This window comes from Triturus cristatus, chromosome 12 (assembly GCF_964204655.1).
Source record: "Triturus cristatus chromosome 12, aTriCri1.1, whole genome shotgun sequence".
Taxonomy (NCBI): domain Eukaryota; kingdom Metazoa; phylum Chordata; class Amphibia; order Caudata; family Salamandridae; genus Triturus; species Triturus cristatus.
Window position 1 is genome coordinate 587,976,879 of NC_140595.1, and position 22,778 is coordinate 587,999,656.

A 22,778-nucleotide genomic window follows, 5' to 3' on the forward strand; every position below is an offset into this window, starting at 1 on the left:
CTTGAAGACTGCCTTCCTGGTGGCCATCACCTCCGCTAGGCGAGTGAGTGAGCTCCAGGCTCTTTCTTGTAAGCCTCCTTTTCTGTCGGTCCATCCGGACAAGGTGCTCAGGCCCTGTCCTTTCTTTTTGCCAAATGTTGTTACGACCTTTCACATTGTGCAGTCTATTACCTTGCCCACCTTCTCTCCCCCTCCTTCCAGAGAGGCAGAGACGCTCCACCGTCTGGACCCAAAACATGCTCTCATTTTATCTCAACCGCACACAACAGTTCCGGGTGGATGACCAACTCTTTGTTGGCTACGTTGGCACCAAGAAAGGTCGGGCGGTACACAAGAGTACTATCTCCCGCTGATTTGTCTTGTATATCAAAGCCTGTTACTCTTTGGCTAAAAAAGAACCTCTGGTGGGACTGCGTGCTCATTCCACTAGAGCTACTGCATCCACTACTGCATTGGGACGTGGTGTCCCCCTGCAAGACATCTGTCAGGCAGCCACGTGGGCTTCGCTGCACACGTTTACTAAGCATTATTGCCTGGACAGCCAAGTCCGGAGAGATGGCTTCTTTGGCCGTTCTGTTCTCCGGGACTTCCGGGTGTGATCTTGGTTCGCAGACCCACCACCGGGGTTGGTATTGCTGGGGTATCTATTCTAAGGTAAGGAATCTATCACTAATGTGTTTCTTTCAGATGAACAAGTTATTTACCTGCGGTAACGATATATCTGTAAGAAACCTTAGTAGTGATAGATTCCTTACTGCCCCACCCATCTATTCTAGGGTTAAGGTCATCCCTTTCAGGGCCCTAGTTTCAGTGCACCAGTGGTCAGTATCTTGCATGGCTCTGCATTCCTGGCACGGAAAGTCGTGTACAGAACTGACGTCAGCGCGCGTGGGCGGCGTCTAAGTAGCGCCCGCGACGTCTTCTCGGCGACCACGACGCCAACGACGGACGCGGAGCCGCACGACGCCACCTACCGACGCGCAAGGGTGCTGCTGACGAAAACTTTCCAGATCCAGTCTGACGCCTGGGGATAATTCTAAGGGAAGCAATCTATCACTCCTAATGTTTCTTACAGATATATCGTAAGGTAAGTAACTTGTTTATCTAGCTCTATGGTATTCCAGTATGTTCCTTGTCAAATACAAGTTGCACTATCCTTATTATTTTATCTTCCTTCCTGGTTTGTAGTTCTCCTGCCTCTTAGGAAGGGATAAGCTTACTCTTCTAATATTTTTGAATATTAGAGAAGATGCCTTGAAAGAGAAGAAAGAAGTTGCTCACCTGTAATACCAAGTTCGAGGCATGTGAGCTGTAGATCACATGCTTTGCATACTCCTGCCATCTAGTGTTGTGTTCGGATGTTTGCAAGTTGCTTTTCTTCGAAGATGTCTTTCCAGTCATGAGGTAAGGTGACTCCTCCTTTTGGTGAGCATGGGCATCATACCAATTATCATGGGTAGCTATGTTAAATCTAGAAACAATCTCTTCCCCAGTAGTGTCATTGGAATGGGAGCAGTTCTTTCAGGGTAGGCGAATAGCATTTTCCGTTTTCTGTGCTCACTTTTGGCCTCACCAGTGACCCTCGGGCATTCACAAACGTGATGGCAGTGGTCGCTGCCCATCGTCAGACATCGGGGGAACCAGTCTTTCCTACCTTGATGACTGACTGTTGAATGTTGGCTAGCCACAGTCAGTCGTAAACCATCTTCAAACGATGGTGAACATCTTGACATTGTTGGGGTTTACAGTCAACCTGATGAAGTCACACCTGACTCCTTCACAGAGGCTCTCTTTCATCAGAATCATCCTGGATATGGTTTACTTTTGGGCCTTTTCTCCAACCCGCGAGTCCAGGACATTTGTGATATTATCCTGATGTTTCAGCTTTAGCAAGGAAGGCTCTGAAGTTTCTTGGTGAGCTTGCCTCCTGCATCGTGCTTGTAAACCATACCTGATGGCATATGTGGGCTCTGCAGTGGGATGTGATGTCTCAGTAGGCCCACCAACATCAAGGGGAACTTATCAGATTCCATCCAGATTTCAGAAGAGACTGCAAAAGATCTGCAGAGGTGGCCGCTGACCACAATTGAACGAGCAGTAGGCCCTTTCCCTACCCCACCCAAACTTGACGGTGGTGACGGATGCATCACTACAGGATTGGGGAGGCCATCTAGGAGAATTGGAGACCAGAGGATTCTGGTTTTCACCGAAGTTGTGGCTCCACATAAATCTTTTGGTGCAGCAGGCAAGTAGCTTGGCATTGAAGGCCTTCTTGCTGACCATTTAGAGCAGGATGGTTCAGGTTCTCATGAAGAATACTACTGTTATGTGGTACTGCGACAGGCAGAATTGGGTGGTGTCCTAGGTCCTGTACCAGGAGGCTCTGTGCTTCTGGAGCTGTCTGAGCCGTTAGAAAGTTTCCCTGGTAGCAAACCACCTGGTGTTATCTTTAAATGAAGTGCCAGGTTGGATGAGCTAGCAGATCATGAATGGCAGTTATACCAGGAGGTGGCGCAGGGCATCTTCCAGCAATGGGGAGAACCCTGACTTGAGCTGTTTGCCACTTCCGAGAACGTGCAGTGTTCACACGTTTGCCTACTGGGTTTCTCAAGAAGACTCTCGTTCAGAGGGGCATTCCTCATTCAGTGGAGTACAGGTCTACTGTATGCCTTCTCACCACTTCCGAGGAATGACCTTCCCAAGGCATCCTAGTGGCTCCAGATTAGAACTGATATCTAGGACAGGTACTCTGCGTGCCAAAACAGTGGTAGAAGCTTTAGCACTGGTAGAATGAACCCTCCGGCATTCTACAGCCTGCTTCTTAGTTAATGTGTAACAGATCTTAATACAAATAAATACACATCGGGAGATGGTCTATTTCAGCAATGCATTGCTCTTGCTTGCACCAGAAAACACTGCAATGAGCTGATCGTTCAAATGATGTTCGTTGGTACGATCGATGTAAAATCTAAAGGTTCTTTTGGGGTCCAAGCAATGGATGAGGCAGTGAAAAGAAGGTCGAAAGAATGATGGTTTGTCTGACGTGAAACAGCATCACCACCTTAGGGAGGAACGTAGCTCGAGTCTGCAACACTAGTTTGTCCAGAAAAAAAGGTAGTGTTAGAACCAGAAAAAATGTTTTTAATGTGAAGAGGTGCAATGGACAACTGTGTATTGGCTCACAAGGGGTGCTTGATTAGAACTGGAGAGTGTGATAGCCAGATATTTTGGGCCTGAGCATTTGTTCTCTGAAGATGCTGCTTCAGGAGTATCTTTCGTCTCAGCAGCAGAGCATGGTCTTACACCCAGGGACGCACAATCTTCATATGTGGAGATTGAGCAGTGGCAGTTGCTCTCCTTCGACATACCTCCTGAAGTCTTTATTTGATCCTGGCAGCGAGGTGTCTGCCAACAAAATCAGTGTATGCTAGATTCTGGGGTAAGTTTGTGGCAGTGCGGCACGCACAAGACAAACCAGTTGTAGGCATAACTGTTTGATGTATTGCTGATTGTTTTGCCTTTGGACAGCAAGTGCTTGCTGTGGCCACTATTTGAGGTTGTTTGTTTGCCCTTTCTGCCTTTTATGTGGAAAAGCCATCTTTGCTCAAATCACCCGTTTCTAAAAGGTTTGCAACACATAGTTCTGCCAAAGCCCTTTGGAATTCCATAGTGGAACTTGAATTTGGTCCTTACTTTCCTCGTATGCACCCCTTGTGAGCCAATACACAGTTGTCCATTGCACCTCTTCACATTAAAAACATTTTTTCTGGTTCTAACACTACCTTTTTTTCTGGACAAACTAGTGTTGCAGACTCGAGCTACGTTCCTCCCTAAGGTGGTGATGCTGTTTCACGTCAGACAAACCATCATTCTTTCGACCTTCTTTTCACTGCCTCATCCATTGCTTGGACCCCAAAAGAACCTTTAGATTTTACATCGATCGTACCAACGAACATCATTTGAACGATCAGCTCATTGCAGTGTTTTCTGGTGCAAGCAAGAGCAATGCATTGCTGAAATAGACCATCTCCCGATGTGTATTTATTTGTATTAAGATCTGTTACACATTAACTAAGAAGCAGGCTGTAGAATGCCGGAGGGTTCATTCTACCAGTGCTAAAGCTTCTACCACTGTTTTGGCACGCAGAGTACCTGTCCTAGATATCAGTCATGCCGCTACGTGGATATCAGAGCACACCTCTACTTAGCACTGCTGCCTTGACAACCAGGTCCAGTGGGAAGGGCAGTTTGCCCGTTCAGTCCTGGGGGACTTTTCGATCTGAGCCATTCCACAGAAGTATCCATCAGAAGAATAAGCGACTTACCTTCAGAAAGGCTCTTTCTTGTGGATACTGTAACTTCAGATTCCTCACCTCCCTACTACCCCCCCATTCAGAGCAATAGTTTCCTTTTCCATACAAAAAAAGTTCCAATTTAAGAATCTGCAGTCTGGGTGTTCCAATTTGCTGTTTGGCTCCTTTGGTGCTGAAACACATTTCATAATGGGGGTGCTGCCATCAATGTTACATCACTAAAGTCATAGGGATGTGACAAATCGTTAAGTGTCACACAAAGAATAAGTGTAGCAAATGAGCCATCCCATTCAGCAGGAGAGTGGATAGAGTGTGGTGTGTAGCTGGTAATGTGGTTGGGAGCAGACTGTCGCAAATATATTACTTTTACAGACAGCACGTTTTCCATTGAAGTGACTAAAACATTTGCACTGACTTGAAGTTCTACTGATGAAACCATAGGACACACACACAATAAAATGTGAAAATCGGGTTTCAACAAATATTTATCATTTGTACATGACCAGGTAAAGTATCTTTGTTTCCAACCTATTCAAATCTTTGTTTTCATCATACTTCAGAATTTAAATTGATATTCCGAATTTAAATATTTGATGCAAGTTAGAAAAAACTGACATCCAACAGGCTTTTCTTTCACACTCTGTGCCACAGCAAGGCTGTCTGATAATTCACCTTACAGAATGAGCTACCTTTGCAGTTATAGAAATAAAAGAAACACCAATCTCATGTTAAGTTAAGCAGCAGTTTGTCAAAAGACATAGCCTGACGTTTGACCTCTGTCTTTGAACACACCACAAATGTGTAAAGGTATAAACAAGATTTAAAGGCATCTTTAATGCTCATTCACTTTTGAACTTCAGCATGGTTATATTGGAGCTGCTGCAGTACCCCTTCACCCCTACTCTAGTGCCTATGCATCTAAGGGTGCGGACAAGCGTATGAAAGATAATTAAGTCAGTGCGCATGGAAGGCAATTATACACAGTGGTGTTTGTCACTTCCGGAGCGGTATGATATCAGCGCAAAGGCACACAGCACCACCTACTAGTACGCAGGAGCACTGTTTTTGGTTTTCTGATCCAGTCTGGCACCTGGGGATATTACAAGGGTGAGGAATCTGCGGTTAGAGTACACACCAGAGAGAGAGTAACTCAGGGTAAGTAACTTGTTCCTTATTCTCTTTCCTTCACTACATCCTCAAAATCATTGAAAGATCAGCTGTGATGCTGATGCCTACCAGGATTGTGGTGTCTCTTAGTTGCTTTTAGGTCACAGTGCAGTTTTTGCTTTAATTGAGGTGGTATTTCTATGAGGAGAGTTTCCTTTTATTTTGTTTTATAGCATGCAGAAAATGGAAAATGTTGGAGGAGCAGGGCAGTGCACCTAGGGTCTGTCGGATAAATAAACAGATAAAAGCTGTGGCAGAGGTGGGGGCAGTATTGGGAGTCATCTCAATATCATTAAGGTTTACAACTTAAGGAATTAAATATTCTAAAGAGGATTTGATATAAAATAGTAATCAAGGTCTTAAATGTCATAAAGATGATGTGGTATAAATGAACAACCATGATTGACTGTTCAAGTATCTTACTGTCATAGGACTAGTTTTACAGGTATTTTATACGTGGGTATTTTGAAATTGGCGATTGTTTTTGGAATTCTTGACTCTTGCACCTTCTCAAATTCGAATTGTCAGTGACTTTTAACAAGGTTGTGTTGATGCCTCCATTTTATTACACATGGATCTCCCAAAGCCAACCAGTAGAGTTTTTGATAGCCAGGGGAGTGCAATACTTATTTCTTTTTTTTTATTTTCATATCCTGTGACCTGGTCCCATACTGTTCCCTGTTGAGCTCAAGCATTCTGATAATAGACTTGCAGACTGCTCTAAATTCAATTAGTCTTTAGGTTAATTATGAGAAAACTAAACAGATAACATATGATCAACATAAAACATACCTAAGTTGAAATGATGATACTTCGGATCTAGATTTGGTCTTTTGCATCTATTTAGGCATGATCTTTGATTCTAAGCTAACCCAGAAGAAGCATTTGGAATCAGTTTGTGTGAAATTGACGGCCACCACTATAACGTGTGTGCTCTTTTAGAATTCGTTTTTGGTAGTTGTAATTTTGAAGCTGTAAATGCATTTAGACTAGAGTAAAGGTTCCCCAGTAATGTTCATTGGGGATAAAGGTTTGGTTTGCCAATTTGTGAAAGGTGGTCTAAAGTTGAAAGACCTGATTTGTGAATGTTAATCTCCCGGAGACTGGTGACCACTTAGTATCTATGGCCTTGTGGTTTGAGATGTAGTTCTGGTGTGGGTCTATTATTCTATTACAGTTTTGGAGGACTATTTTAGTGTCAGATCCAGTGGTCGTCACCCAGCATAGAATTGCAGTTAATATTTCTGAAAACGAGTCCGGGAAAATATTTGTAAGAGTAATTCTAGGGTTGGACCCAATGCTTAATTTGAGCCGGTGCTCAGCACCAGCACTTAATTGCTAGCACCGGCGCTTATGACAGAATGCCACATTTTTTTATTTTTTTTTACCAAATTTTAATTTAATGTTCCAGTAATGCCTTGCGTCATGTCGTTCTTTTTCCATTTGTTTAGATCACACTCAGCTAAGCTGAAGTTTTCCACACCAGTATTTAATTTTACTTCTGGCTTGATTCTGTTTCCGGGTCATGGAAGACAGAACCACTCACAGGAAAGAGTGATGCGACCAATGCAGTGAAGAGTTTCTCTGCCTTGAAACAGAAATGAACGGCGGACAGAAATACACGGGTCAGGAATACTAGCAGCACCAGGTGTGGCACAACTAGTGAGTGTACCGTTTTTCGGGTAGGGGCTCATATTAGCAGGCGCGTCTGACAGCGAAGAATGCATTATGCAGGGGCCAGTAGCCAACCTGGGCTGCCTTGCCAGTCACCGTCCTGTGCAGCTTTTGTTTCTGACTTGCTGCTACTGGGGAGCCTGCGAGTGCAGGGCAGGGCCTCTGAGGACAAGGCGGCCTGCCCTCCGAGCTCCAGGCCCAGGAGTCGGGGGTGGAGGAGCTATTGAAGGGGAGCTGCTGAGCCCAGAGGGCTGAGGGCTCCGGATTTGCACCACCTGCAGGAGGACCAGAATCTCTAGGGATATGTGAGGTGCAAGGGGTGCACGTGCACCAATTGCAAGAAGAGCCACAGACCCTAAATAACGCAAGGGCAGTCTATCGTGTGCAAATTGAGGCACATACTCCAGTCGATGCACAGCAGAGGGGTGGGTCCACTGTGGGTACCGAAAACAACCAACAGATGCCAGGGGGCAAGCAGGGCCTGCACCATCTGTGACACATCCAGTAAGTCGGGCAACATCAGCTGCATGCCGATGGCTCTGAGGGCCTCCTCTTTACCACCTTACAGGACCATATCATCCGCATCAAAGACTCGCTAGCTGCCGGAGCCACGTTTCTGGCCGCCCCAGGGGGTGTGTTGACCCGGTATCCGTTAATGAGGGCATGCTGTGAAGAGCCAGATGGATCTCTGGCTGTGATGGAGCTGTCCACCTCTTCAAGACGAGAGCATGCCCACACCCTGAGCTGCCATCTCTTTGATTGCATGTACAGGGGCCACAGTGAATGCACCGTCTCATTACACAGTGGCTACAAAAGCTTTTCTGCCACCTGCTAGAGAGAGCTCGCCAGCAACGCCCTGCAGAGTCTGGCACTGATCGCAGAGCAGGAGGTAAGAGCAACCAGCTGCTGAAATTGCATCTTGGCACATGTAGCACAATTGCTGTGTTTGGGGTTAGATGTTGAGAACATGGACTAAATGTCTCCATATGTTAATGAGCAATTCCCATTGGTGGTGGGGGGGTCATAGTAAAAACTTGTTATCTAGGATTGTGGTGAAGACAATGACTCTACATCCTCTTTGAAGCAGCGCTCACTCACACATTTTGCCCATACATCGTAGGTGGCATCAGGTTATTAAAACTAGAGCAATTTTTAAGATTGTACTTGTCCTGCTGTAGTCTCAGACAACATAACCGTTTTTATCTGGCTTGACAGAGCTGATACCAGATATTGTGATCCGTTAAGAAAAGGGCTTTAAGTGTTACTACCAGGTGAGGGGCATTGGCTCGGCCCATATGTTGGTAGCTGGCGTACATGTTTTGATAGCGGGAGTCCCGCTCTCCCTTCTGCTAGCGGGAGTCCCGCTCTCCCCTTTGCTAGCGGGAGTCCCGCTCTCCCCTTTGCTAGCGGGAGTCCCGCTCTCCCCTTTGCTAGCAGAAGTCCCGCTCTCCCCTTTGCTAGCAGAAGTCCCGCTCTCCCCTTTGCTAGCAGAAGTCCCGCTCTCCCCTTTGCTAGCAGAAGTCCCGCTCTCCCCTTTGCTCAAGGGTGCCTATCACAGCCACTTAAGAGGAACCATATTATTAAAAGCCGTGGCGCACACTCCACCATTATCCCACCTTCAGCTCTGTGGGTAACGCCACCTACCACCGTACACTACCTACATTTGCAGGATAGATTATTTTGCAGCCATGTGCATTATGGAGCTGTGTTGGATATTTAAGGTGGTATCAGAGCTCTTGTGGCTGCAATTGGATTATACATGGTGGTTGTTAGTAGACATTTGTGCTATGCTTGGGCACTAGTGGCAGTGCGTGGGCGGTAAATTTGGAGATGTTAGAGTGCATATGATGACTTTGTAAGCTTAATACACCTGGATATTTGACGGACATTATCCAGTAAGTTTATTTTTAAAGACATGATCCACTATATATCATGGAATCACGGGGCATTACATCTGGCTTTCAGAACTGCCGGTTGAGTATGTGGGTAGAACCAATAGAGTAAGTGAGTGTAGCCAGTGGCAGAAGTGGATAGAGCCTCCTAAAGAAATTTGAGCACCTGCAAGTAATATTTTACAAATTAACCACTGGTTGGACCTAGAACTTGTCTTCACCTTCACAGTCCATTCCAAGAAGCAATTTCAAAGTTCTTTGCTTAACTGGATGTGGCTTATTCCAAAATAGTTACAAAATAAAGTAAAACTTTTGAGAAGGTGTGTGAGCCATAGTAAATGTTTTGGTCCTAAAGTTATCCAATCATAGCTTCCTTTTTAGGTCTCGCGCCTAGCGGTGCAGTGCGTAGCACGAGACCTTTATTAGCTAAAAACGAGGTTTTCAAGCTGACCTGGGAATCGCACACGCTCGTGCGTGTGCTTTTCCTTTTGTGGGCCGCTATTGGCCTTTGCGTGCGTCTTTTTATAGAAGACTGCACGCAGTAGGCCAAAGGCGGGCGCATTGCTCCGCCCACGGCCTATTGGTGTCTTACGAGCACCGGCCGTCATGGGGTTTCAATTATCATGCCCAGATACGGGCGCGATAATTGAAAGCACATGTCACGCTGTGGCGTGCGCACCACTCGCGGGATTGTTTTCTTTTTGGATCCATTTCATAGTGAAGCAACGAAATGAAAGAACAGCTGACGTCTTGTTTAATAAATATGGCTGTTCCTTACCTTGCACTGAAAATAATACATCTACCCCTCAGCGATTGCCTTGAAATAAAAAAAAATCCACTGTGGACTCGTGAGCCCCAATGGCAATACGGATAATGAACCTGGGGTGCGTGCAGTAAGCCACCCAGACGGCCAGTGCCTGGTGCCACTGCACATGGAGCACTATTGATAGCTGTGCTCGCTAAGAGTTTCCCAAATGACGCGAAATGTGTTTCCATCCCTCTTCAAACCGGATGTGTGCGTGGTTCTCGCCACCCACCTGCATGCTCATCGCCTGGATCTGAAGTCAGATAATGTTTCGTCCGGCCGGCGTGAGTGCCTGGAAACCTCACAGCAGGTGCCCGGCAGCGTCAGAACTCGTGTACTCGCCGCGCTCGGCTGCAGCGAGGAAGCGAACGCTTTTTTGCAACTGTCATTTTACAGTACAAGCCAGTCCGTGCACAACCATTCCAGCACAGTGGCCGCTTGTGGGAAATGGTCACAGTGCAGCCTGGCTTTGGCAGGGGCTCTCCGCTCGTGCGGTCCAGGCATCATTCATAATTAAAGAAAAGCTTGACCCAGCATCACTGTTGTTCATTACACTATGCATTATGGCCACATCTGAGCTGACCCAGGCCCGCAGCGCGCTTTCACGAGGACACTGTTTACTTACCTTATGTGCGTGTTTGAAGGAGAGTGTGTCCTTGTTATTTTTACCTCCTCTGAAATATTTCAACTTTCACACCAGAAACTGAGAACCATGGTGAATTACTGCCGCGTGGAGAGGCGAGGGAGCTCAGGTGTGCATGCGAGAGAGAGCGTGTTTGAATGAGAGTGTGTCCGTGTGCTTTTTACCTCCACCGAACTATTCCAACTTTCACCCTGGAATCTGGGAACCCTGGTGATTTACTGCCGCGTGGAGAGGCGAGGGAGCTCAGGTGTGCGTGCGAGAGAGTGCGCGTGTGTGTGTGTGCGTGCGTGTTTGAAGGAGAGTGTGTCCTTGTGCTTTTTACCTCCACCAAAATATTCCAACTTTCACTCCGGAATCTGGGAACCCTGATGATTTACTGCCATGTGGAGAGGCGAGGGAGCTCAGGTGTGCGCGCGATAGTGCGTGTGTGTTTGAATGAGAGTGTGTCCTTGTGCTTTTTACCTCCCCCGAAATATTCTAACTTATACACCGGAATCAGGGGACCCTGGTGGTTTACTGCCGCCTGGAGAGCGAGGGAGCTCAGGTGTGAGTGCGTGTGTGCGTGCATGAATGAGTGTGTCAGTGTGTATGCGTGTGGCTGAGTGTCTGTGATCGACTATATAATTATATGAGGTGTGGGAGAATTAGAGGAAGTGTGAGAGAGAGAAAATATTTGTGTTTTGTGTGTGTACGTGGTTGAATGTGTTGTGTGTGCGCATACATATATATGCGTGAGAGACTGTGTAAGGGGCTATGTGTGGGAGACAATAACAGTAAATGTAGGTGAGAGTATGTGTGCGTGCCAGACAGGGAATATGTGTGTGTGTTTGAGAGAGTGTGTGAGTGTCTGGTGCTGGTGTGTGTCCATTTATAAGAGTGAGTGTGCATGGAGGTGGCGAGAGTGAATAGGTTTGTGAGAGTATGTGCTTGCGTACGCGTGTGAAAGAATGTGTTGTGTGTGTGCCTACCTATGTTCGTGAGTAAGAGAATATGTGTAAGGTGCCACTTTGTGTGTGAGAGAGAATAAAAACAAGTGTGTGTGCGTGCCTTAGAGGGAATGTGCGCGCGCGTGTGTGTGAGAGAGAAGGGGCCGTGTGTCTAGGGGGCTAGTGTGTATAGTTCATCCCATTTCTCTGTGCCTCAGCTTTTTCCGCTGACAAAATGACAAGCCACTAAATCTTACTCATTTAGAGTGAAACTCGACTTTTTCGGTTTTTTTATTTTATTTTTTTAGAATTTGAGATCGGAACAGTTCTGTCAATGTATGGGGTACCTTATTATTTATAGGCGGTACCCTGTGTAGAGTATTCAGCCTGTTGCATACTAAGGAACAAGAGGGACAGTACCACCCGGGCACACTTCAGGAGACTCTATGACCCGCTGCTCCTCACTGTGTCCCCAGACCCCCTCCTTCCCCACTAACACCTGATGCGTTGCATCACTATGGCGCACTGCACAGAATATTAGGGGCACAGTAGCCCTCTCTGCAATAGAACTGTACAAAAACGGAGCATAGGCACACAACACGACTATAGGCAATCTCCCTAAAGCACAAGGATGTAGCCAGAGCTGCCGAGCGGGAAGCTAAGGAACCAGGTTCGAGTCATGGTGTTGGCTCACCATCCTGGGATTCTGGGCAAATTAGTTAATCTCCCTGCACCTTCCAATAGGCAATGTGTTCTTGTGTAATGTAACTGGTTGTCCTGTAAATCTCTCCAATACTTTTGGGTGGACTTCGCGCAATATATAACTGCAAAACAAAAACAAACAAAAAGCAACAGCCAGCATACCCCATCGAGCAAGAGCTCACTACACCGGCTGATTTAGCACACGCATAGCTATGAGGGCTCTGTACACCCCAGTACTGTCCATGGGGTGGAATGTTTCCACTACACACACAGCGCTGGCAGTGGGCAGTATCCAGACACACACCGAGTTAGTGTACGGTCCTTAAACCCGTATACAACCCCGGGGTGTCAGGAACAGTACATTGCATTCTCACAGCACTTCAAGGTCAAAAAGGCAGACAAACTGTTAGTTGTACTATAAAGAGTTCATAATAATATTGCGTTTTCGTATTATTAATATTGGAAACACTAGCCAGAACTGTTGAGTAAGTTAACGTGAAACTACGGGCTAATAATGCAACACCAATAGCTCAAACTTTAATAATGCGAGACCTATTGCATTGCAAATGCTTGTTTCATTATTGAAGGAGCATAGATAAATACCCCTAGTCAGAGAAGTTATTGTTGATTCAGTAAAATAGATTTCGAAACTATAAATGATATAATTTTACTACACTTCTTTTTTTTTTTTTAAACAGGCTCACTTTTTGTGCCAAGGAACTGTTAAGAACATTCTTCTTTCCCCCTGTACCTGAACTTTTGTTCTGTGGCCTTGGTAATAGTTGGATAAGTGTTCATTTTTAGATTATTCAATTGATTCACTTCTGAGGTTGTTAATGAAATAATGAGGTATCCTTTTTTAAAACTAACCCTGGTGGTATATTTTTATATGTAGTTTTTCTAATGACATTTTGATGATACTTTTTTCTATTAATTATAGCCTTGTATTGATCTAACTTGCATAGTGTTATACAACTTGCTGTTAAAGATTGCATGTTATATATTTAAATATTTGTGCTTTATATCAAATCTGTATTCAAAACTTAAATATCAGAGATCACGTAAGCACCCCTTCCAGAATTGGGTTACTCTTTACTCTGAAGTCAAGAATTATTTACATTTTGGCAAGCATTACTGACCCGAATTTTTTTTTAAAACTTGTTAAAGGTGCTGCCATTGCATTTTGTGCAAGTATGCAAGAACTCCCTACTTTGACACCTCTTAGGCTTTCAGCAGAAAACTGCCTTCCATCGGAGAACTGCTGTTTTCTGTATGCCACAACCACTTTGCATTAAATGACCTTTGTGACATTGAAGCTTCGAGAATGTACAAAACCGTTTTGATCACATAATATACTATAGTCCTTTAGCCTCTTGTCCTCAGCCACAGACTGTTCACTTCTGTTGAATAGGCCTATGTGCACCCTACACACCAGATGAATGCCCTATTCCCCATTAATGAACAAGTTGCGTACCTTCGGTAACGCATCATCTGGTAGAGGCAATAGCTGCAGAATCCTTACCTTTGAATTTCCCAGGCCTCAAACTGGATCCAGAAACGTTTGCGTGAGCAGTACCCCTTGCGAGCCTTCGGGAGCTCCATTCGGCTCTGTGTGGTGTCGGCGGCATCAGATGGACGTCATGGTTACACATTGGCTCAACCCAGGCGCGCAGACATCAGTTTGCTTTTCAAAACTTCAGGAAAGCAGAGCCATAAATTAGACTGACCATTGTGTGTCCAAACTTGGGCCTTGAAATGGGGATCAACCCCAGCTCTAAAAATGTGTCTGCAGAACAGGGAGGCATGGGAGGGTTTGGAAGGAATCTGCATCTAGATATTGTCTCAACCAGATAATACGTTACCAAAGGTAAGTACCTTGTTCATAGGATAGACTTCTAGCTGCAGATTCCTTACCTTTGAAAGATAGCCAAGCCATACCATCCTGGCGGTTGGCTGCGGACAAATTACTAGACTACAGGACCGAATGGGCAAAATGCCCCTCCCTGCGGACCTTATTGTCTACGCAGTAGTGTTTAGCAAAAAGGTGCAGGCAAGCCCATTTTGCTGCCTGACAGATGTCCAGGACTGGCACCCCACAAGCTAACACCATTTCACAGCCTTTCCTCTAGTGAAATGTGTTATGTTATGGGTGATTTGTAGAGCACACGTTCACCAGGTGGTTTCTTGGCGCTGAGGAAGGACGGCGGCAGTTGCATAATAGTGAATGGGTTTTCAGTTGTACGCCTGGGTGAATAGCCAGGTCTTAAGTAATTTCCTGAATTCGGTGTAGGAATCGGCGGTGTGTAGATTAGAGGGGAGGGTGTTCCAGAACTGGAGGGCCCTAAGCCCTCAGGATGCTGCTTTTTAGGCAGGACGTAGCAGTTAGTTATACAGAGAACGACCTAGTGCGAAATGGACCACTTCTGTACTGCCCGACCTTTTTTTAGCTCCCGCATAGCCCACGAAGAGTTGGTCGCCCACCCGGAACTCTTTTGTGTGTTCAAGGTAGATCGACAGCACACTTTTTGGGTCCAGACGACACTTCAGCAAAAACTCAAGTAAGCATTTAAAATGAACTACATTTACCATAATGTTATGGGGTGAACTGTGCTGGAAGGTGAAGCAGTGTGCTCCCATCCCCCTTCTGTCCACCCGGAACTCATTTGTGCGGTCAAGGTAGAACGACAGCACTCTATTTGGGTCCAAACGATGGAATCACTCCTCTTCCTTAGAGGGATTTAAAGTAGCATAAAAGGTGGACAGTGTAACCGATTGACACAAATGGAATGGGGTCACTACTTTAGGTAGGAAAGAGGCCCGGGTGTGAAGCACCACCTTATCTGGAAATAGCATAAGATAGGTAGGCTTGGATGATAAAGCCTGCAGCTCACTCACCCTCCGGGCAGATGATATTCCCACTAGAAATGCTGTCTCGATGGTAAGCAATCAAAGATGACAATTATGTAGCAGATCAAAGGGAGCACACATGAGGTGAGTGAGAACCAGGTTCAGATCCCACTGGGGCATAATGAAGGTCGTAGGGGGAAACATGTGTACAAGCACTTTCAGTAACCTATTTACAATAGGGGACTTGAGTAAAGAGGGTTAGTCAGGCAGCCGCAGAAAACTGGACAGACCTGAAAGATAACACTTGAAAGTTCCCAGAGCAGAACCCTGCTGGGCAAGGGTAAGAATAAAGAGAAGAACATCATAAAGGGAGGCAGAAAGAGGGTCGATCGACTTTTCTGTACAATATTTTACACATTTTTGCCAACGGCAGGCGTACACTGTTTTAGTGGCGGGCCTCCTGGCTTCCAGAATAACTGTACAAACTTTGGGAGGAAGGTCAGAAGCTGTCAGCTGTCGCCGCTCAATCTCCACGCAAGGAGGCAGAGAGTATTCAGGTTTGGGTGAAGGAAGCTCCCCTGCTGCTGTGACAGAAGATCCTCCCAAAGGAACAGCCTGATCAGAAGATCGATGCTCATTTTCAGAAGCTCAGGATACCAAACTCTCTGTGCCCAGTCCAGAGCCATAAGAACGACTTGGGCTCAGTCGTTTATGGTCTCCTTGAGAAATCAGGGCAGGAGTGGTATGGGCAGGAAGGTGTACAGGAGTCCTGGGCTCCTCTCGTGACAAAAAGCATCTCTGAGCGATAGCCTCCTTGGAAACTCCAATGCGCAAAACTGTTGACATGGCACGTTCTCTTCAGAGGCAAACAGATCTAACTAAGGCTCTCCCCACTGCTGAAAGAGACCTTGTGCCACCTCCAGCTAGAGATGCCATTCTTGATCCAGTAGGCATCAACAGCTGAGTTTGTCTGCCCTGGAATTCAGTGAGCCTGGCAGGTGTTGAACTACCAGGGTTATGCCCTGCTGTTCCAGCCATGTTCAGAGACTTGGGGCCTCTTGACAATGGGTCCATGACTCCACCTTGCCCTGCTTGTTGCAGTACCACATACGGTGGTGTCCGTGAACCCCTGCACTAACTTCCCCTTCACAGAGGGAAGACATTTTTCAATGCTAGTCGGCTCGTCCGGAGCTTCAACAAGTTGATATGGAGCCCTGATTTTGCCAGAGACTAGAGTCCTCTGATCTCCACCTCTCCCTAAGTGGCCGCCCCATCCGAGGAGTGACGCATCTGTCACTACTTTGATATCTGGTTGGGGAAGGAAGAGGGGTCTGCCTCTGATCCAATTGCAGTCCGCAGATCCCACTGCAGAGCCCCCATACGCCATCTGGCATGATTTGCCAACAGGATGCAGGGGGCCATGAGGCCCAGCAGCCTCAGAGTCATTCTCACCAAAATCCAGGATAGAGGCTTAAACATCAGTATCATAACCTGAACATCCCTTACTTGGGAGGATAAGCCCGAAATTGCATATTTATAGTGACCAAAGCGCATGCAGGAGGTCCGCCGTAGCCTGGAGGTGGGAAATGACAGTCTGGGGCGAGGACGCCTTCAACAGCCAGTCGCCGTGGTAGGGGGAAGACTGAAACCTAACCTGCGCAGATGAGTTCCGACCACCACCATCACCTTGGTGAACACCCGAGGGACGCTGGTAAGGCCAATGGGTATCCCAGTGAACTGAAAGTGCTCATGTCCTACTTTGAACCACAGGTAACGCCTATGGGCAGGCAGGATGGGGATGTAATAATATGCATCCTGCATTCCACGCTATCAGCTATGCTCCTTGGTCTAGGGCAGGCAAGACCTGAGCCAACGTGAGCATCTTGAATTTCTCCCTTTTGAGGAAGAGATTGACAGTTCGGAGATCTACAATAGGATGAAGACCCTTGCTCTTTTTTGGTATCAGAAAGCAGGGAGAATAACACCCACTGCCTACTTGTGATAGAGGAACCCTTTCTATAGCCCCCTTGGCCAGGAGAGCTGTATCTTCCCCTCGGAGCAAGATCAGATGATCCTTTCCCAGCCGTTCTTGAGATGGCGGTAAAGGAGGAGGGAAAGATTAGAAAGGGAGGGAGTAACCCCTCCAAATTATATGCAAGACTCATTCGTCGGATGTTATGGGCTGCCAATGGAAGAGATGTTGGATTCTCTCTCCAGTCGGACACCCATGGTCTTAAGGAACTAAACTAGGAAGACTTAGAGTCTGCAGAAGCGGGGGGGAGTTCCTTGCCGGAGAACTTCTGGCGACCATTCCTACGAGGTCGAAATGCACTACGTCCATGCACAATTTGGGAAGCCTATGCAGGACAGTGATTGAGGTATTAATGACATGGTTGAGAGCCCCTTCCATTGCCACAAAAGTGGCGAAAGGCAGACTGGGAGCGAGGTGTCACTGAGGGGCCCAAGGACTTGGCCGTAGCCCCCCCGAATCCTTTAAGCGCACCAACGCAGAGTCTGCCTTCTCTCTGAAGAGACGAGTACCATTGAAGGGCATGTCCATGAGGTTGGCCTGGACATCCCCCGAAAAGCCAGATGTTCTCAGCCAGGCATGGTGCCGTAAGGCCACCGTCGATGAAACCGCTCTGTCCAGCCAGTCAGTCATATCCAGACCACACCTAATGGTGAACTGTGCTGCCTCACTCCCATCTCTTACTGCTTGTAAGAGCACTCCCCGGGCCTCCTGCGGGACCTGCGTCAGCACTTACGCAACTGTTTCACATAAGGTATGCAAAAAACGTCCCAAAAGGCATGCAGTGTACATCAACCGCAATGCTAGGCTTGCGGCAGAAAACCTCTTCTTCCCAAGTGCGTGCAGCCTCTTGGACTCCCTGTCCGGTGGAGTGGAAGGGAACATGCCGTGGAATGTTGAGGCATGGACTACCGAGCTCTCAAGGTTAGGATGTTGACTGAGGAAACGGGTCACCCGGGGTAGGGCGATGGCGGCGTGCTATTGCCTTGTTCACAGAAGCATCTGTGCTTGTCTTGGACCAGATGCCTAGGACATCCGTCAGTGCTTCATTGAAGGGCAAAAAGGGTTCTGATGAGAAAGCCCCAGGCTGAAGCACTTTGGTCAAGAGAATAGTCTTGACCTGCACCAAAGGCAGCTCCAGGCCAAGGACCTCTGCTGCCCTCTTCACCACCATAGCATAAGCGGCTCGCTCCTCTGTAGCCACAGTAGGTGGAGAGAGCATATCAGTATCTGGAGAGGTGTCCAGTCTACTGGCTTCCGCAAGCTCCTCATACCAGTCTAATTTCTCACCAGGAGTGTCTCACTGGTGTTCTATAGGAGCCAGTGACCCCTCCCACCCATCTCCCATGCCAGTAACCTCCTCAAAATGTTCAGGCTACAACCTAGAGCGCCTGAACTCCGTTGGGTCTGAATTGGTGTCCTGAGTCGTTGGGAATCAGAATTTGGCTTTCGCCGGGAGCATCGACTTCAAGTACGGCACCGGGGAAGGTTGCGTTGGCATGACCTGCGTAATCCGGATCCAGGATCGGATACATGAAACCCAATCGGAGCCAAGGCCGGAGCTGTCGGGCGCTGAGCCTGATGGGGCCTCCTTTGACCCCATGAGGCCTGGAGGCAATCCGGCAGAGTCGGCCTGCTCAAATATTCAGCGCATGGCCTTGTAAAACTCTCTTATTTGAATTGGGGTTGCTCTGGCTTCGGGAAATGGGGGAAGGCGTGGAATCGGACCTGGCAATGGCTCCGCAGAACTGTGCCTGGAACGCCAATGTTCCTCACTCATCTCATCAATCCTCAACGGACGAGGTGAAGTCAAAGTCCGTATTGACTTCTTCTCCGTTTTGTACTTCTTCCCCCGAGTGTCCTGAGGGCCTCGAGGTTGATGAAGAAGACTTTGGACTCCTGGAGCAGTACTGCGACCTTCTCTTCCTCGATCGCAACCAAGGCCTCCTAGGAGCCGGGCTACGAACAACTTCAGCAACCGCTCCCTCAAAGTCTTCAGCGCCATAACCCGGCAGTCCGAGCATGACTTGGAGTCATGGTCGCACTCGAGACACCATAAGCACACAGGATGCGGGTCTGTAACTGACATTGTGCAGTGACTGGCGCCACACGGCTTAAACCCTACCTTTCTAGAGGATATCTCTCGACACACAAGGAAAAATCTTCGACAAAACGGGCAGCTCTTCTCCGGATCAGCGCTAAGTGGCGTGGAAAGAAAAGAACTGACGTCCACGTGCCTGGTTGGCACCTATACTGGTGACATGGCATCCTATCCTGCGCTGACAATGCCATGCGGATTCGAATGGAGCGACCCGACTGTGCACAGTGTGATGCTCTGGAAATTCAAAGATAAGGAATATGCAGCTAGAAGTCTCTATCAGATTTTCAATGTATCTTGTCTAGTGACTCCCTTCAAGATGCCGAGCTCCGCCGCACCGGTCTTTGATTTAGCAGTTCCTGGGGGATTACCTGCCCCAAATCCATTGTTTCTTGCTTCTTCCAAATCCATAGCAGTGGCTGCGGAGGGTGAGCGGAGCCGGCTGCGGGCATCTAGGGGCGTCGGCAGTTCCTGCTGGGGCCGTTGTGAGCTTCGATGGGTGACTGGCTGGGGAGGCTGCAAGATGGTGGCCAACTGAACCCCTGAGTTGTGATGACCGGGTGATGCCCGCATACCGACGACTGCCCGCACGGCTCCGGAGGGGTTCGCGGCAGTGAGCGGAGCCGGTGGAGTGTGCCCCCCCTTCCAGAGCACTCTAGCAGCCCCCAAAGGGTAAGGATCCGGCTGGCACAAAAGCAGGTGGCACCACAGGGCTGACTGCGACTGACTCTCACTATCACAACAGCACTGGGGAGTTCCACGTGCGGCACTAAACAGACTGGCCCCTAGCCGCCGGCCCCACAACCTAGTGACACCCACGCATAGCCCAGGGAGAGGGAGGTGCCTGGCTGGGGTGGTGTCATCCCCTGCGCTGGTGCTCTAGCGAGGCGGCTGCCTTTTACAATTCATAGCCTTCCACCATGTAAGTGTACCACACAAATTTTCCTATACTTGGATATATTCAGCAGGATCACTCGTCTGATGTGTGATGGGCACTGCATCTGTGATGGGCACAGCATACAAAGATGGCTGACAGGTGAGGAGCTCTGGCCAGGGATTGCCTTTTTGGCTCTCTTCCCCCGGAGTCTACCCTCTCCTTGGACACCTTTGCTCACCTGGGATTGTGTGGACTGTGGTCAGTTGCGCACTTTGGTCCGCGTTTGTTGAGGCAGCCAAGTGCGCTGCCGACAAGATGGCGCCCAACACATGTTGAGACCTTTCCAATCAGCATTTGATGCATTGTGTCAGCTGGATCCCATGCAACTAATCCAGCGTCCCATCTAACTCCTGTGTCCTTAATGCCTTGTAGCTGCACCTCTTCGTAGTCATTGGCAGCGTCCGCGCACTGTCCCTCTGCATTCTAAACGAGAGACATTTCCATTACATCCACTGCTAGGGAACCTCTTTCCTTTGACGTCGCCAGTGGTCTCTCCCTTCGTGCTCCGACCTGGGGGGAGCTGGAGGACGAGGCAGACAGCGCCTCCCAGTAACACCGGGACTAATGCCTTAGATTGAGCTATGACGATGCCCCACGGGCTGAAACTAAAACTGTTTGTACTTACCGCGGAGCCAGAGTACCCTTGGCCGATGCCCAGTGGAGCTGTCCTAAGCAGCTATAGAGGAGTTTGGCTCTGGTTCACCCCCTCCGCCGTCACCTACCCAGCCGGACATCGAACATTGTTTTTCACAGTTTTTCACGGTTTTGCCTATCCTTCACTTTTGAATTCTTTGTCTGATTAGTTCCCCCTTAAGTTATTTTCCCCCTCCCAGTCGGCCTGCCTCAATCTGCATTCCTTTCCCCTGGTTGCTTTTCCCCCTCTACCTCCATTCCCTATACAGACGTGCGCCTTGGCTATGCTACTCGCTAATAACTTATATTATGGTGTAATCTCATGTTTTTCCTCCTATGCCTAGATTTGTCTTGTAACTGATGTAATTTTTGTAACCTGTAACTCGCTGATCCTCATGTAAAGCGCTCTGATACCTCTGGGTCTAGCCAGCGCTATATAAAACTCTGCAAATAAAATACGATAGTTTGATCTTAAAGGAAATCACTCTCTCTCACATACACTGATGCAACATGCATACATTCTGTGTCACACACTCTTATAACACTCTCTCCCTGACATGCATTAGGAAAACCAGAGGACTGTGTCTTGCTAATTGTTCACTATATTTCTCCCACTGTAGGGCAGTGAAGATCTACACCCCTGGGCGCAAGGACCAAGGAGAGCCCATGACACCACGTCGTACTCCTGCCCGGTTTGGTCTGTAAACACGCTGATTTTCGCTGCAGGTGCTCAATGTGAGATTCTCTCCTTCCTGCTGCTGTGACACTGTGGGAATCTTAGCACTTTATATGGGAAGCCCTCTTTAGAGACATGCGTGTACACTGGGGAGACACCGTGACCAAGTACAAGAGGACACCGCATTAGGATTTTTCCTACAACTCTTGCAGTTGTTTCATTGGAGCCAACGAGGTCCTGATGACTTTTTGTCTGCAATTTCCTTAACATTCCACACAAGGAATTCTGGTGGTAATCCTGTGTGTCCATCTTGCCAGGCAAAGGTGGTACTTTCTGCTTACCATGGTGAATCGATGGACATAATTTTGCTGTTTTTAGCTTGTCATCCGAGAGAAGCTGTTCCATGAAGGTATTGCTGAAAGTATGATGAGGGATGGGGTGGCTGAATGTCAGTTGAATGTATTACAAAAAAAACAAGAATCTGCAAACTGTCCACAAGACGCATCAGAGAGAATTGGATTACAATGTAGACATCTCAGCCATAAACTCACAAGAGTTAAGAGCGAGCTGCCCAGGCTCAGAAAACAACCACTCTTCCAAGTTGTGCCAGCATTTTAGTCTCAGGTCAAGGGATGTAGAAATCAAATCTGCTAGGCTCAGGTACTAGAATAGGAAAGTCTTAACTCTACCCTCCTTGTGGATGTAGATCCTGGGATCTGTAGTCTTCCATTCCTGGGTCCCAGTGTGAGAGAAATAGAGTGTCAAGTCTTTCATCAGCAGATCCTGGAATGAGAGATTCGGAATATGTCTGTGTCACTCTGTAGCCTAGCCAGAGACAGAGCACTGGGATGTGCTGGTCTGAGTTTTGCTCCTGAGATGGAGCTGAAGACGTGAATTCATTTGTGAATATGGATAATAGGTGTCTTGCAGCCTTGCATTGAAGACCATTTGTTTTCTTTGTGAATGTGTGTGCCCTGTGGCAAGGGCTGTGCCCAATGTGTTTTGTATTCTCAACTCATATATGTAAATGCAGATTCTTGCTGGGTTGGTATAACTGTGTAATATAAGTTCTTTCTTTGCCCTACTCAGTTGGAAGCAAAATTAATTTTATTGTTTTTAAAGACTTTATTGAATTTGAAAGCTTTTTGTCCTGGAACCTGAGTAAGGCATGTATAAAAAGGTGATATTTGTCAGACTCTGGTTCTCTGCTGTCTCATTTTTGACTTTCAACATCATCTCAGGATACAATCTTTTGGTTTAAATGCTTATTCTGTCCGACTTACAACCGATATAATTATGTTTTTGTGATGGGCTCAAACAGAAACCTTGGAGCATCTCTTATTGCCATCTCACGCTAGCTGCCCAGTTTAACATGGTCTATCTCACAGGCTTATTGGGCTAGGCCTAGCTTTGTCTCCCTTTTAAATAAACCAAGC

General features: G+C 47.4%; 1 protein-coding gene across 6 annotated transcripts in view; it reads left to right on the forward strand.

Moving 5' to 3' along the window:
• The window catches only part of DHX38 (DEAH-box helicase 38), a 1,013,803-nt gene extending 991,266 nt beyond the window's left edge, over positions 1-22,537 (forward strand). For all 6 annotated transcript variants that reach the window (XM_085638518.1, XM_085638522.1, XM_085638519.1 and 3 more), the window contains exon 27: positions 21,287-22,537. In XM_085638518.1, coding sequence (XP_085494644.1) covers positions 21,287-21,371 — 85 coding nt within the window. In that variant the 3' untranslated portion in view covers positions 21,372-22,537. The remainder of the gene's footprint in view (positions 1-21,286) is intronic.
• The last annotated feature ends 241 nt before the right edge of the window (positions 22,538-22,778 follow it).